Source organism: Populus euphratica, unplaced genomic scaffold, assembly GCF_000495115.2.
Source record: "Populus euphratica unplaced genomic scaffold, PopEup_1.0 scaffold8.1, whole genome shotgun sequence".
Taxonomy (NCBI): domain Eukaryota; kingdom Viridiplantae; phylum Streptophyta; class Magnoliopsida; order Malpighiales; family Salicaceae; genus Populus; species Populus euphratica.
Genome location: NW_011499855.1, coordinates 1,467,274 through 1,480,779, shown reverse-complemented (window position 1 = coordinate 1,480,779; position 13,506 = coordinate 1,467,274). Strand labels below are relative to the sequence as shown.

The window sequence follows — 13,506 nt, the reverse complement described above, 5'->3', positions numbered from 1 at the left end:
GTTTTTACCTGAGTATTCTCATATTCTTTGAAAAAGACGAGAATAGTTTTATTTGAGGTTTGTGGCTATTTCTTTTAATAAATGTAATTTTTTAATAATTAAACTTATATTTTTATCCTTACATGAATATAACAGCATCTTAATTGTTATATCAACACTTAATTGGTCTAGTCCACTTTTTTATCCAAAAATAAATAATTCTCAATGATTAAAAAATAATTTAAAATTAATATTTTTTAATTATTGTAAATAATTTTATATTTTATTATAAATAAGAGATTTTCTGTCTTGTATTGTTATATGACCGAGGAGCTCCTACTCCATTGTACTTAATTGAAAAATGACAACTATTGTAAAAAAATATTCCACAAAAATAGTAGATTTTTATTTGGTATGCTTTTTTATAAATTTATTTAAGTTATTTAATTTTTTTGATTTATATAAAAGTTATTATAAATAAATCTTCACTCAAATAAAAAATCAATGCAAATTTAAGTCAAAATTTTAACTTAATCAAAAATTAAAATTTTTAAAGCTTTCTAACTCAAACTAGTCATTTTCACTAAACATAGTTTATTTATAAAAAAAGGTTTTAAATCATGACTTAGATTCAAAAATTATTTTCTTACAAGCGATGTCACACATACTGTCCGTTGATTACAGACCCCAGGAAGGTGAGGAATCGCCGCCACAAATTCAGTTTTACCTCTACCCCACTCCATAGCCGTCGAAGGTAAATTGCAAGGCTCTATCCGTGCCACCATCGGGGCTTCGATTTATAGTAAAGTCAGGTGAAGCTAGTTAGTTTTTTTTTTTAAACTCATAATACAATATATTTTTAATTTATAACTAAAGTCACATAAAAAATATTTTTTTTAAATAATCTTGAATTTCTAAATCTAAAATATACTATTTCAAATACAACAAATATAATATAAACAAAAGATCAATATCCGAATGATTTATAATATTACCTTTCAAATAAATAAACTGCAAATTAAGAAAAGAAAGTTAATAATAACTTATGAAGCTATATCAAAACAAGAAAGTTTAACTGATGAGTTTGCTTTAAAAAATTACTGGTTAGAGTTTTATAAATTTTAAAATTATTATAAATTTAAATAATTATAAATTATAAATTTATAAAATTAATTAAAATATATAAAAGCTATAAAAGTTTATGCGAACGCTTATATTGATCTTAACAAAACAAAAAAGCTCTTTTTTTTTTTTTAACCTCATAGCTTTATGGGGATTTAAAAATCTCCAAAGCCGTCTCTGTTGAATAAAACCCAGGCGGAGCCAAATGACACTCACAGCGGCTCTCTAACTAACATAACCACGGGTGCTTACGACGCTCCCTCAGCACCACCATCGATAAATGGACGAAAGAACTATCTCACCGAATCTAGAATTTCGCTGCTCACTATTTTCATTTTTCAAAAAAAATAAAAATAGTGATTGATTGACTATTTCCAAAATAAATAAATAAATTAAGGAAACGCAAAAATATAAAAATAAAATAAAATCCAGAACGGTATAGTCCACAGTAAAGCATCCTAATTAATCCCCACACACCACCATTTTTTCAATAAAAAACTCCATCTCTCATCTTTTCTCTCGGTGTGCTTGTTTTTGCTTAATCACGATCAAAAGCAAAGCACCAAATTTTACTGTTTTAGAGAGAGGAAAAAAGAAGAAGAAGAAGGGCAGTCCGAGGTAGCATTATTCCTGGACCACCTGGCGATCGTACGAGCTAAGAATTGAAGGTGGCTGATCCTCCGCTCGCCACGCCCCAATTACACACAGTGATTCGCCAATCAAAGTCATTCTCACGAATTTCGAGAAATCCAATTCTATATTAACTGATTCGGTCCGCTCTCCGCTGATTTCTTTCATCCGGAGTTCAATTATAGAGAGAGGTTGATACTGATAGGATCTTGGAAGGAAAGGCAAGTTTTGTTTGATGTGAAGTTTTGGTGTTTGCTTGGATTTTGGATGTTATAGTTGTTTAGAGCTGAAGGAAGTTTTTTGTTGGTGTTACTCCTCTATATAGATATTTTGGAGCTTTGGATTCGCAGTCTGAGAAGAAAGGAGAGATTTAGTGTGAGAGAGAGATTAGAATCTAAAATTAGTCGAAATGGTGACTAGCAATTTGTTTCACTGTAGAAAGCATTCATGGCCTCCCGAGGAGTATATCAGCAGAAACACCTTACAATTGGTAACCTCTCCCTCTCTTGCTATGGTATTATAAATCTTTTTCTTTTTTGTTATTGATTTGGGTCGTTTGTTTGGTTTCTGAGAAAATTCATGACAAGTAAAAAATAAAATAGAAATTGGAGGTTGCTATTTAAGATGTACAAAAGGATCATGCCTTAAGCTACATATTGTTTTAGTGAATCAGCAGAAACTTTGTTGGCTTTTGGAGTTGCTTCTTGCATGTGTAGTTTTTGAAATCTAGTAGCTTAATTATGCACAGCAGCATTAACTCTGCTAGTTATGGCTAGTGTTGTGAAGACTTCTTGGAAATGAGGTTTTCTATATGAGTGATTTTCCTGAGCTGCTCTGTTAAGAAGTGATGCAAGTTTAGTGGCTTAATATCTTTTTTCAATCAATCGAGTAAGGGGTTTGTATAGATTGACTGGGGCTCCCAACAGGCTGCTCTTTCTAAAAGGCCACATGTTACATGTAGATGTTTGAAATCAGATATATGATTTAAAGACCCACTCGAAATATCATGCCTCAAAAAATGGTACACCAGGTCTTGCTGATAATCGTATCTTTACTAGATTTTGTTTAGACAAGATCATTTTTTCTACAGTTTCAAATACACTTCTCAACATACTTTTTATTTCCTCTTCAAACTGTAGTTTGATTTTGATAGTGCTGCCCCACCGGAGCAAGCTTGGAGAAGGAGATTAAACAGCCATGCCAATATTCTTAAGGAATTCAGCGTTACATTTAAGGAAGCGATACAGATGGTGTGTGATATGATCTTTGTAAATATTAATACGTATTTGCTGGTTCAAGGGACAGAGAAGTCTTCATATATGATTTCCGTTTTCAATTTCTGTGCCGGTTCTCACTTTCTGTATGGTGTTGGAATTTGAAACATTAGGTTAGATTGGGTATTCGGCTCTGGTCTTATGTCAGGCAGGAAGCATCTCAAGGAAGGGTAATTCTCTCATCTTTCTTATTTCAGAAGTTCTTTATTTATCCTTTAAATACAGTGTATAATAAAATTTTAGCTACTTGACTAAAGTTGGGCCTGCCTTAATTTGTGTAGAAAGCACCTATAGATCCCTTCACCAGAGAAAGTTGCAAGCCATCAGCATCTCAGGGTGTTCCACTTGGAGGAATGGGGTATGTGAGTCGTATATGATCCTCCATTTCATCCTAACATCTCTTCTAATTTATCTGTCTGATAAGGTCAACCTTGCTTTCTCTTACAGAAGTGGAAGCATATCCAGAGGTTTTAGAGGCGAGTTCAGGCAGTGGCAAATTGTACCTGGTATATGTGAATCTTCACCTGTCATGGCCAATCAGTTCTCTGTAAATCTCTACCTTTCTCAACCTATCATCTGTGTGCTTCATGCTTTCCGACCTTTCGAATTGTTTGTTGCTATTTTTCCTTTGATGTTATGTGACATAATTGTCCATGTTGGGGTACTGCAGATTTTTATATCTCGAGATGGAGGGAACAAAAATTATGCTTCAGTTTTGGCTCCTGGCCAGCATGAAGGGATAGGGTAAGATGAAATTTGATGGCAGCTTTTATGCTGCTCTTAGGAAGAAATTGCATGACTGAGGCATATTACATTCTTCAACAGCAGCTTCTATGCTGTTTTCATCAACGTGTTGAAGGAATTGAAATTATAGTATTTAAAATGGAGATTCATAATCTAATTTTGCTGTAATATTGTCACAGGAAAGCTGGTGATCAGGGCATTTCATCATGGGGTTGGAACCTGAGTGGCCAGCATTCCACATACCACGCTCTATTTCCAAGGGCATGGACAATATATGATGGTATTATTCTATTCTATCCTTTTCTGTTTTTGTAAGAGTCGTCCTCTTCATTTCTTATTTTAATGATGGGACTCTTGTTTTCCAGGTGAACCAGATCCTGAGCTGAAAATCTCCTGTAGACAGATATCACCATTCATACCACATAATTACAGAGATAGCAGTCTTCCTACTGCTGTTTTCGTCTACACTGTATGTTCATTTCACTTCTTATTTCAGAATTCAGATGTGGTTAAAATGAAATTATTAATTAAGTACCTGGCCAGATCTTATTGCTACCACCATTCTGTCAAAATATGGTATTATGCACCTGGGTGCAAATATTGTGAATTTAATTCTACCTAGTAACTGGAGAAAGAACCTTCTGCAGGGGGGAAAGAAAACAATTAAAGATTTTTAGCTGACCCATAAACTATTGGGTTTTACTTACTCTTATGTCCTGCTAAGCTATTGAACTTCAATGTCTCCATATTATACGCTGGGTATGCTAAAGAATGGTCAGTTTATCATGAAGCTCTATGAGGTTATCTCAACCTAGAATTACATCATGGGTTTTGTGAGACTGACTTGAACAAAGAGACTGTAGATTTGTATTGGTTTGTTTGTCTTGGAAATATGGATGCATATGGTCTTTTTTGAATTTTGCAATCTTGATGGATCGCATAACTGAGATAATTGAACCCTTTAAGCATTTCAAGCTTGTTTATATTTTTTATTGGTTTTTGTTAAAGCTTCCATCTGTTTCTGTTGTAGTTGGTGAACACCGGAAAGGAAAGAGCCAAAGTCAGCCTTCTATTTACATGGGCGGTAAGCTTCATTTCACAATGTTTGTTTTTCACTCTTCTGGGCAATTGAAAGATTTCGCAAGTCATAAGATGTTAGGCTATTGATGTATGATTTGGTGCAGAATTCAATTGGAGGAATTTCACACTTGTCAGGAGATCACGTGAACGAACCATTCATGTTAGTATATGCACATTTCATTCCATGTTCCTTATATTCCTTCATGTTTTAAAACATAGTTTGAATTTATTCTTTTACTTTGACAGAGGGGAAGATGGAGTCTCCGGCGTACTTCTACATCACAAGCAAGTCATCAAACCTTAAATGCTTATGACGGTTGGTTTGCATATTTCTCTTGCTGTTTAATGCATCACAGGGGGTGAAAGCAGAGGAAACTGTTTGCCCCACCTGTTCCTTAAAATAGGAAAATGAATATTTTAGTGAAGATGATGTGGAGGCAAGGCAGAACAATAGCTCCTTAATCCTTTGAGTAAACAAATGAGCTGAACTAGCTTATTACTTACAAAATATTTGGACATAACAACACAGAAGAAAAGGGGTGTCCAGTAATTAGCCCTGGCAAAGAAATATAAAATGGAAATCACCTGGTGGGAAGACAGAATCAACATCTCTAAGGATATTTGTATGGTGCAGCCCTCAGAACCTTACACGAATAAAATAATTTATTGAGAATTTCAAGACTTTTCTGCAATGCATCATGCAGGATGTTGACTTTTCTTTTCTTTTCTTTGGCTGTTATGGTCGATTTACCTGGTAATGAATATTGGATGACATTGCCTGGAGCACATTGCCAATATGAAAATGAGATGGTACTAATGCGGCCACATCCATATACTAATGAATATAGGCTACAAATGTCAGTTATAATATGCCTTAATGCACCTATATGAAAAAAGATTACCTTATTTTTGGAATTTGTTTGAATAGGATGCATGGTGGCATATACATGTGTGTGTGTAGAGAGAGAGAGAGAGAGCAGTTGAGTCTTTCATTTGTTGATAATCACCATTGAACTACAAGCTGATCAAGTTATTTATGACTCGATCCATGTAAACCTCTTGACTTTTCTGAGACCCTTTCCATTAAGTCAGCTTCCACCACCCTCCTTTTGATGTGGTTTGTATTACCATGTTGAACGATCTTAAGCATGATTCTCCTAGGTGTCAAATTGTCTAAGGACTTGAAAATCAGTCATGAAGAGTGAATTTTCTGTCATTCTTCCCTTCACACAAAAAAGTAGTAGAAGCGGATGATGCAATTAATTTAGTTAATATAAACCTAGGTAGCATGCACAATGCTGCAATTGGATCACTCTATGATCATCTCTGCTTGTTTCATTCTCCTAATTCTGCTAAGTTTTTTCTGCCCCCCTTCACTTTTGGACTTTTTTTCACCTTTAGTTCCAGCCTTGAAGTTTCAACATCCATTCTGTGCCCACTATTAGATGAATGCTGTATATGATTGTCAATGAAAAATCTTGCTTCAAATCTTCTAATTGTCTTAAATATTTTATTTATTTGGTGGATATTATGGAGTTTCTAATAACATCTCTGGTGCCAAAATTTTTGGTGTCATTCATTTCATCTCACCCCGCATAGGCTTTTCATGGAAAATCAGGGTTCTCCTTTTATCTATCTATTTTTAATCTTCCCTTCCATGCCTATTAAAGTCACTGCTTTCCTTGGATAAGTGCTTCTTTTCTGAAACTTTTGTTACATTTGGAATTTTTGAAGTTTAGTTTAATGTTCTGTATCATGGAAGTTATAGTTCTCCATTCTGGATTGTTAGTAGCATCTATTTTTGAAGCATTTCTAATGATTATCACAATGCTGCAGGACTGCAAAGGGCAACCCTCCTGTTACATTTGCAATTGCTGCATGTGAAACTCAGAATGTAAGTGTCACTGTTCTGCCTAGCTTTGGGCTGTCTGAAGGAAGTTGTACCACGGCAAAGGCAATGTGGGGCACAATGGTACAGGTACTGGTTTCTTGTCTTTTCATCGCAGCAATCTCTTGCTACTTTTGAAGGCATTTGTCTCAGATATGATTGATTAATTGATATTCATACCTGGAACTTTGCTGTCCATATAGTTTACCTGGAATCTTACTTTTGAGCTTTCATATAAAGAGTGCTTTTTTTCCAAATTCCTTGTACTGTTTCTCGAATCTGATGTCCACAGCTGACATTATATGCTTTGTGGAAAAGAATTGAATTTGAACTTGTTTTCCTGCATTTCAAGGATGGACATTTTGATCGGGGGAACTTTAATTGCGGACCAAGCATGCCTTCATCACATGGAGAGACACTTTGTGCTGCCGTTTCAGCTTCTGCCTGGGTGGAACCTCATGGAAAGTGCACTGTTGCATTTGCTCTTGCTTGGTCATCTCCAAAAATAAAGTTTTTGAAGGGAAGCTCCTACCATAGGTACATCTATGATTAGCCTTTCCCCTTTTCATGTTCTTTATTGCACCCTATGTTTTTAATTTATATTGCTTGAAAGTTGAAACTGTTCAAAAATCTTGTATCCATATGTTCAGTGTTTTTATGTCCGTCTTATATTCTTTCTAGGTGATTGGAGTCTTCTTTTTGAGATTTTAAATTCTACTTAGTATTTTCTTTGATTAAAATCTTAGCATTATAAGTCCTAAACATCTTCAGGCTCCCAATTGTTACAAGTGCATTGTAGTGCAATGATAACTCATCAATGTGAGTTATGGAATATTATTTTCCATTTGTTGGCTGGACGACTTCAACATTCATTCTGTCGGACTTGCTGATCAGAATTAGAGCTTTATATCCTCGAGCCAGGAACAAAAACTGTCATATGATGTTGTAACAAACCCATTTTAACCTCCTTGATATTTAATTATCTAGCATATTGGTTTGTATTTTGCCTGTACATGCTCTGCTGGGTTATATACCATTGAGATGTTGATTTTCTGGTAGTGTTTGTTTGTTTTTTCATTTGGCTGTATCTTTTGCATGGTATTTCATGGTGTATTACGTGCATGTCTCTAGCTCTTTGTGCGGTTGAATCATGTTTTTGATTGTATTACTTACAGACATGACAGGAACGCTATTCTGTGAAGAGAAAATTGATTTCTGTGCATGTTTCTTTTTTTGCAGGAGATATACAAAATTTTATGGCACTTCCGAAAGAGCGGCTCAGAATTTGGTGCATGACGCGCTGACAAGTATGCATGCTTGGTTTTCACTTTTTTAGATTCCTCTAATATAACCATCTTGTTTGCTAAGCAGTCTGCCAACAAACTCCTTATTTTAAGGTTGCAATTTTAAACTTAGTTTTAGCTTCTAGAGTTTTTTTAACAATCTAAACTTTATGAATATTGATCAGATTACAAGCAGTGGGAGGAAGAGATTGAGAAATGGCAAGATCCTATCCTCAAGGATGAAAAACTACCAGAATGGTAACTCCTTTGACCACAAGAATGGCTACCAATTACTTACCTCGGAATCTGAACAGCAAAAAACACTTAAAAACCATCTTGATGTGGTGGATGAGCCATTACACTTAATGTTGGATGCATATATCTTGGAGCAATACATTAATTAAAGCTGCCTAAAGAGGCTAAAATACATGCAAACAAAGAATAGAACATTATATGAGTGCATGTACACATGGATTTGTGATCTTAATCAGTAAAAAAAACCTTGCACGAATGACCATTTTAATTTAGGGAAGAAGCCGGCACATAGGCGTTGTTTTGTATCTTTTGAGGCCTTAGATGTGTGAGTGCACTTGTGCATGTTGTTGACCCAATCACACCTTTTTTGTTCTTACAAAGTTTTTATTAATGATGTTCTGCACCCGAATAGCACCAATTGTGCCATCATATCTGATGTCAGCCTTAAAAGACATCAATGCCACTCAGATTAACTTTTGTGGCTATGTTCTTTTCAAATGCTTAAATGCTGTTACTTTTTGTGGGCAAATACATATTCCTGTTTTCTGGGTTACATTGTTTTAACACCATAATTAATATCACAGGTACAAGTTCACATTGTTTAATGAGCTCTACTTTTTGGTTGCTGGTGGGACAGTTTGGATTGGTACACATCTATACTAACTGCCAAGTCTTTCCTATCATGATATTTACAGCTACTTCTGATGATGCTCTTATCATAAGTGCATATTTTGTTTTCATCACTAAATCATATATATATATATATATATATATATATATTGTTGTCGTTGCTGCTAGATATGGTTCCTAAAGGAAACTAACATTAGCATAATCTGTACAGACTCTTCCCTTCCAAGTGCAGATACAAGAAATGGTCATCATCGGTCAAGCGAAGTAGAAACCACAGGGATCGAAGTAACTGAACCCCAATTAAACTGCAATGGAGGTGCAGTTAATCATACTACAACTAATCATCATAACACCACTAGTTCTGAACAAAAAGAAAACAACAAGGCATTCCATACAAAGCGCACATGCAAAGATGAATCAGCAGTCTCTCGGGAAGGGGGAAACCTTGACCACACTTTAGATCCTTTCACATTTCTTGATCCTCTGAGCGATGATGTTGGTAGGTTTTTGTACTTGGAAGGAGTTGAATATATCATGTGGTGCACATATGATGTGCACTTCTATGCATCCTTTGCCCTTCTTGCATTGTTTCCCAAAATTGAACTCAATATTCAACGTGACTTTGCCAAAGCTGTGTTATCGGAGGATGGAAGAAAAGTAAAGTTTCTGGCTGATGGTAGTGTTGGAATTCGCAAGGCTAGAGGAGCTGTCCCTCATGATCTTGGGACGCATGATCCGTGGAATGAAATGAATGCATATAATATACATGATACCAGCAAGTGGAAGGATCTGAATCCTAAGTTTGTGCTTCAGGTGTATAGAGATTTTGCTGCAACAGGGGATATGTCGTTTGGAGTTGATGTGTGGCCTGCAGTACGCACTGCCATGGAATACATGGAACAATTTGATAGGGATGATGATGGTCTGGTTGAAAATGATGGATTCCCAGATCAAACATATGATGCTTGGACAGTTCATGGTGTAAGTGCTTACTGTGGCTGCTTATGGCTTGCCTCCCTTCAAGCTGCTGCTGCAATGGCCATACAACTAGGCGACAAGTATTTTGCTGAATTATGCAAAAGCAAATTTGCAAAGGCAAAATCAGCATTTGAATCAAAACTATGGAATGGTTCATATTTCAACTATGACAGTGGCTCGAGTAATAACAGTAAATCTATACAGGCAGATCAACTGGCAGGGGAATGGTATATGGCATCTTCAGGTTTGCCGTCACTTTTTGATGATGTTAAAATCAGAAGTGCTCTTAATAAAATATATGATTTCAATGTAATGAAAGTTCGAGGAGGTAAAATGGGTGCTGTAAATGGAATGCATCCGAATGGAAAGGTGGATGAAACTTGTATGCAGTCCCGTGAAATATGGTCTGGTGTCACCTATGCTGTGGCTGCTACCATGATTCTCTCTGGAATGGAAGACAAGGCATTCACTACTGCTGAAGGCATTTTCACTGCAGGCTGGTCTGAGGAGGGCTATGGGTAAGCTCTGTGCATATTATATTGTTTTCTTATTTTTGTGTGTTCACAGAACAAGACTCAGATATAGAAGTTACTGACAGTAAAAGCAAGCAAATAAATTGAACTCCTTCACACAGTAAAAGCAAGCAAATAAATTGAACTCTTTTTAGGATTAAATCAAAAGCCATTGCTACATGGAAAACACTGTTACTACCTCATTCACTACCTCTTTTCTTTTCCATGCCAAATTCCTGTGAAAATTGTACCAAATAGTGAACTGCGTGTTATTCTTGAAGACTTACTGTTGGCTGTTCGTGGTCAATATTGAACCTACAATGTGTAACTTTTACCTTGAGAAGTATGATCTGTTCATCGTCCAAGCAAATTCATGCATGGATTTAGTTGGCTTCCCAGCTAAAAGAAAGTTGAGTTTGGGCTTTCTGATAACCCATCATTTTAGCCATTGGGAAGAGCCTGTCCTTGCTTTCTCCTTGCTGTACTGTCTGTGATGTGTTTTTTTTAATGTATAATAACTGTGGGTTAATCTTCCTTTCTGCGGAATACAGATACTGGTTCCAGACTCCAGAGGCATGGACGATTGATGGGCATTTTCGTTCCCTTATTTATATGAGACCCCTTGCAATCTGGGGCATGCAATGGGCACTATCACTCCCTAAAGCAATTCTTGACGCGCCAAAGATCAACATAATGGAAAGGAGCCTTCTATCTCCTAGTGCAAGATTCTCCCTCATAGGTGAAACAGGAGTTAGGAAGATTGCAACGAAAGCTAATTGTTTGGGCAATTCAGTTTTCCATTGTTCATGCTGATGATACATACAAGTCCCGTAATCTTTGTAAAGAAAAATGTTAATTATATTTTTTTTCTTCCTTTTCCCTTCTTGAACTCTCTTCCATAGGAAAGTAGGGGGAGAAGTTTGGGAAAATCTTTCTTTCCTAGACAGGCAATAAAAAAGCAAGCTGTTGCCTTAGTAGCCAATTTTAGTTGCATGATAAAGATGAGTCTCTCTGTCCTTAAATAGACTTTATTGTATTTCAACGAGTTTGGTCCTCATGGTTTCTTTATTTATTTATTCTTTTTTCTATCTGTATGATACGAGGATTTTAAATCCTCTTGTTTAATAATGTAATATCATGTAATCAAGTACAAGTTACATGCCAAGATGTGGGAATGCTTTAGTTTCGCAGGGAGGCCACTCGACGTTGAAATCAGTTCTTTCGGGCTGCTCGGCATGAGTTGTGTAGGACTACTCTTTGAAATCTTGATATGCAGAATCTCTTCTAGCGTTTTGCTTTCAGAAACTTAGGAAAGCAATGCAACTTTCCAGGTATGAAATGCTACGCCAACAAGCTAGCTAGATTTAATTTGAGTGTGTGGACCGGAAACATTTAGCTGTGGGCCGTAATTCAGTTGAATGATGCTTGAAGGAATTGTAAGGCAAAGCATTCAATGATTCTATAGAAGTTCCGGGCTTGGAAGAAGCACTCGACTCACTCTCTTCTTTTGTAGATTTATAATTCTCTGCCTTGTTAGATTTTGTTCATTCGTCAAGTGGAATGGAAGTTTTCATAAATGTGGTTTGTGAACTACGAGCAACTCTCTCTTATATTTTCTCTTATATGGATGTAATCTTTGAACTACGAGCAACTCTCTCTTATATTTTATCTTATATGGATGTAATCTTGAACGAACATCTCTTTGAAGGTTCTTCTGTCAGCTTGACAATCATGCTAGTTTATCGACAAACTTCATTAACCGCCGGAAAATTCTTCATTTGTCCAGAAACAAGGCTGGTTCCCACTAGTTCTCTGCCGATTTTTCCCACTTTCTCACAACCAGGAAAGTGAGACTTCGAGTGGTCTCATTCTTGCTTTTCTCCTTTGGTTTTTCCTTTTCAGCAACTTGTAAAAAGGTGATGACATCTGATCATTTGATTGTGACGTGCTAATAAATCGCCGGTCGTAGTTGATAATGAGCTGGTGCTGCTGGCATGTTTTGTTCCATAACATTCTAGTTCCTTTTTTTTCAAAAAAAAAGGGGAAATCAATTCATTCTCCTGTCAATTTCATTGATGAACGTGAGAGAATACAGCGGGCACTGGAGATTTGTTTTTGTTTTTATTTTTATTTATTTAAAACACTGAGAAATCGAAGAATTGGTGATCAACGAGGCTTCTAAAAGAAAGTTAAACTTGTAAACTAGCAATTTCGTTTTTTACTCCGAGAAATACAACAGGAAATTAATTTATAATTTTTTATTATAGAGAAAAAAGTCAAAGCAGGATTGTTAGCAACAAGCACATTAAATATATAAAAAGAAACAGAGGAGCAAGACGACATGCTCATATATAAAATCCGGATGGATTAGCTCGATCCCGTTAAAATAAGGTTTGACTTAAATAATATCAATAAAAATTAAAAAAAATAAATTATAGATTTTTCTAAGTTAATTTAACAAGCCCTCAACTTTTAGTTTGAATGCTTCAATGCAATAATTAGAGGCGGAACCAGGAGGCGGCAAGCAGGACCGGACCATGTAAAATATTTTTTTTTTTATTTAATATTTTTAATTTAAATAAATAAATTTTTTAATAATATATATTATTATATTAATTTTAACCTCCCTTATAAAATTAACCTAGCTCTGCCCTGGCAATAATGATGACGAAAGTTAAAGATCTTTTTTTTTCTTTTGGTAAGTTGAGAGTTAAAGATCTCGTCTAGTCAAAACCGTCCAAAAACAATGCCGCCCTGGAGGCTTACATAATGGGTGACAAAAGTTAAAGATCTCATCTAATTAAAATAATTTTAAGATAGCTTAATTAATTAATTATTGAGTTTATTTTTAATGATCAAGAATTTAATTTTTTTTATAGCCACTTAAAACTAAACTAATGGTAAACGTTGATATAATTATTAATTTTAAAATTTATAAAATTAATTAAAACACATACAAATTATTACAGAATTCATAAAAAAATTAAAAAAAAAAGAAAGAAAAAGAAGAAAAAAGGTTTGATCAATCGCGAGCTACCATTATTAAAGGATTCACCAGGTCACATCAAACAAGTTGCATGCTTTCCATATCAAACACGACAAGTGGTAACCCTTCAATTATTTTTATTTCT

General features: G+C 35.3%; 1 protein-coding gene across 3 annotated transcripts; it reads left to right on the top strand.

Moving 5' to 3' along the window:
* Positions 1-1,506: 1,506 nt before the first annotated feature.
* Positions 1,507-11,540, top strand: LOC105122957 (Beta-glucosidase, GBA2 type family protein). Of its 3 annotated transcripts, XM_011022364.1 has the most exons (19): positions 1,509-1,952; positions 2,057-2,221; positions 2,871-2,981; positions 3,119-3,175; positions 3,287-3,363; positions 3,453-3,552; positions 3,676-3,749; positions 3,929-4,029; positions 4,115-4,218; positions 4,780-4,833; positions 4,934-4,989; positions 5,076-5,114; positions 6,666-6,807; positions 7,070-7,254; positions 7,957-8,024; positions 8,186-8,258; positions 8,840-8,901; positions 9,097-10,381; positions 10,927-11,540. In XM_011022364.1, the coding sequence occupies exons 2-19, from the start codon at positions 2,141-2,143 to the stop codon at positions 11,186-11,188; spliced, it is 2,931 nt and encodes a 976-aa protein (XP_011020666.1). In that variant the 5' UTR covers positions 1,509-1,952; positions 2,057-2,140; the 3' UTR covers positions 11,189-11,540. The 3 variants fall into 3 exon arrangements, with proteins under 3 accessions (XP_011020667.1, XP_011020666.1, XP_011020665.1); XM_011022365.1 differs by having other exon boundaries at positions 1,507-2,221; positions 9,118-10,381; XM_011022363.1 differs by having other exon boundaries at positions 1,509-2,221.
* Positions 11,541-13,506: the final 1,966 nt, after the last annotated feature.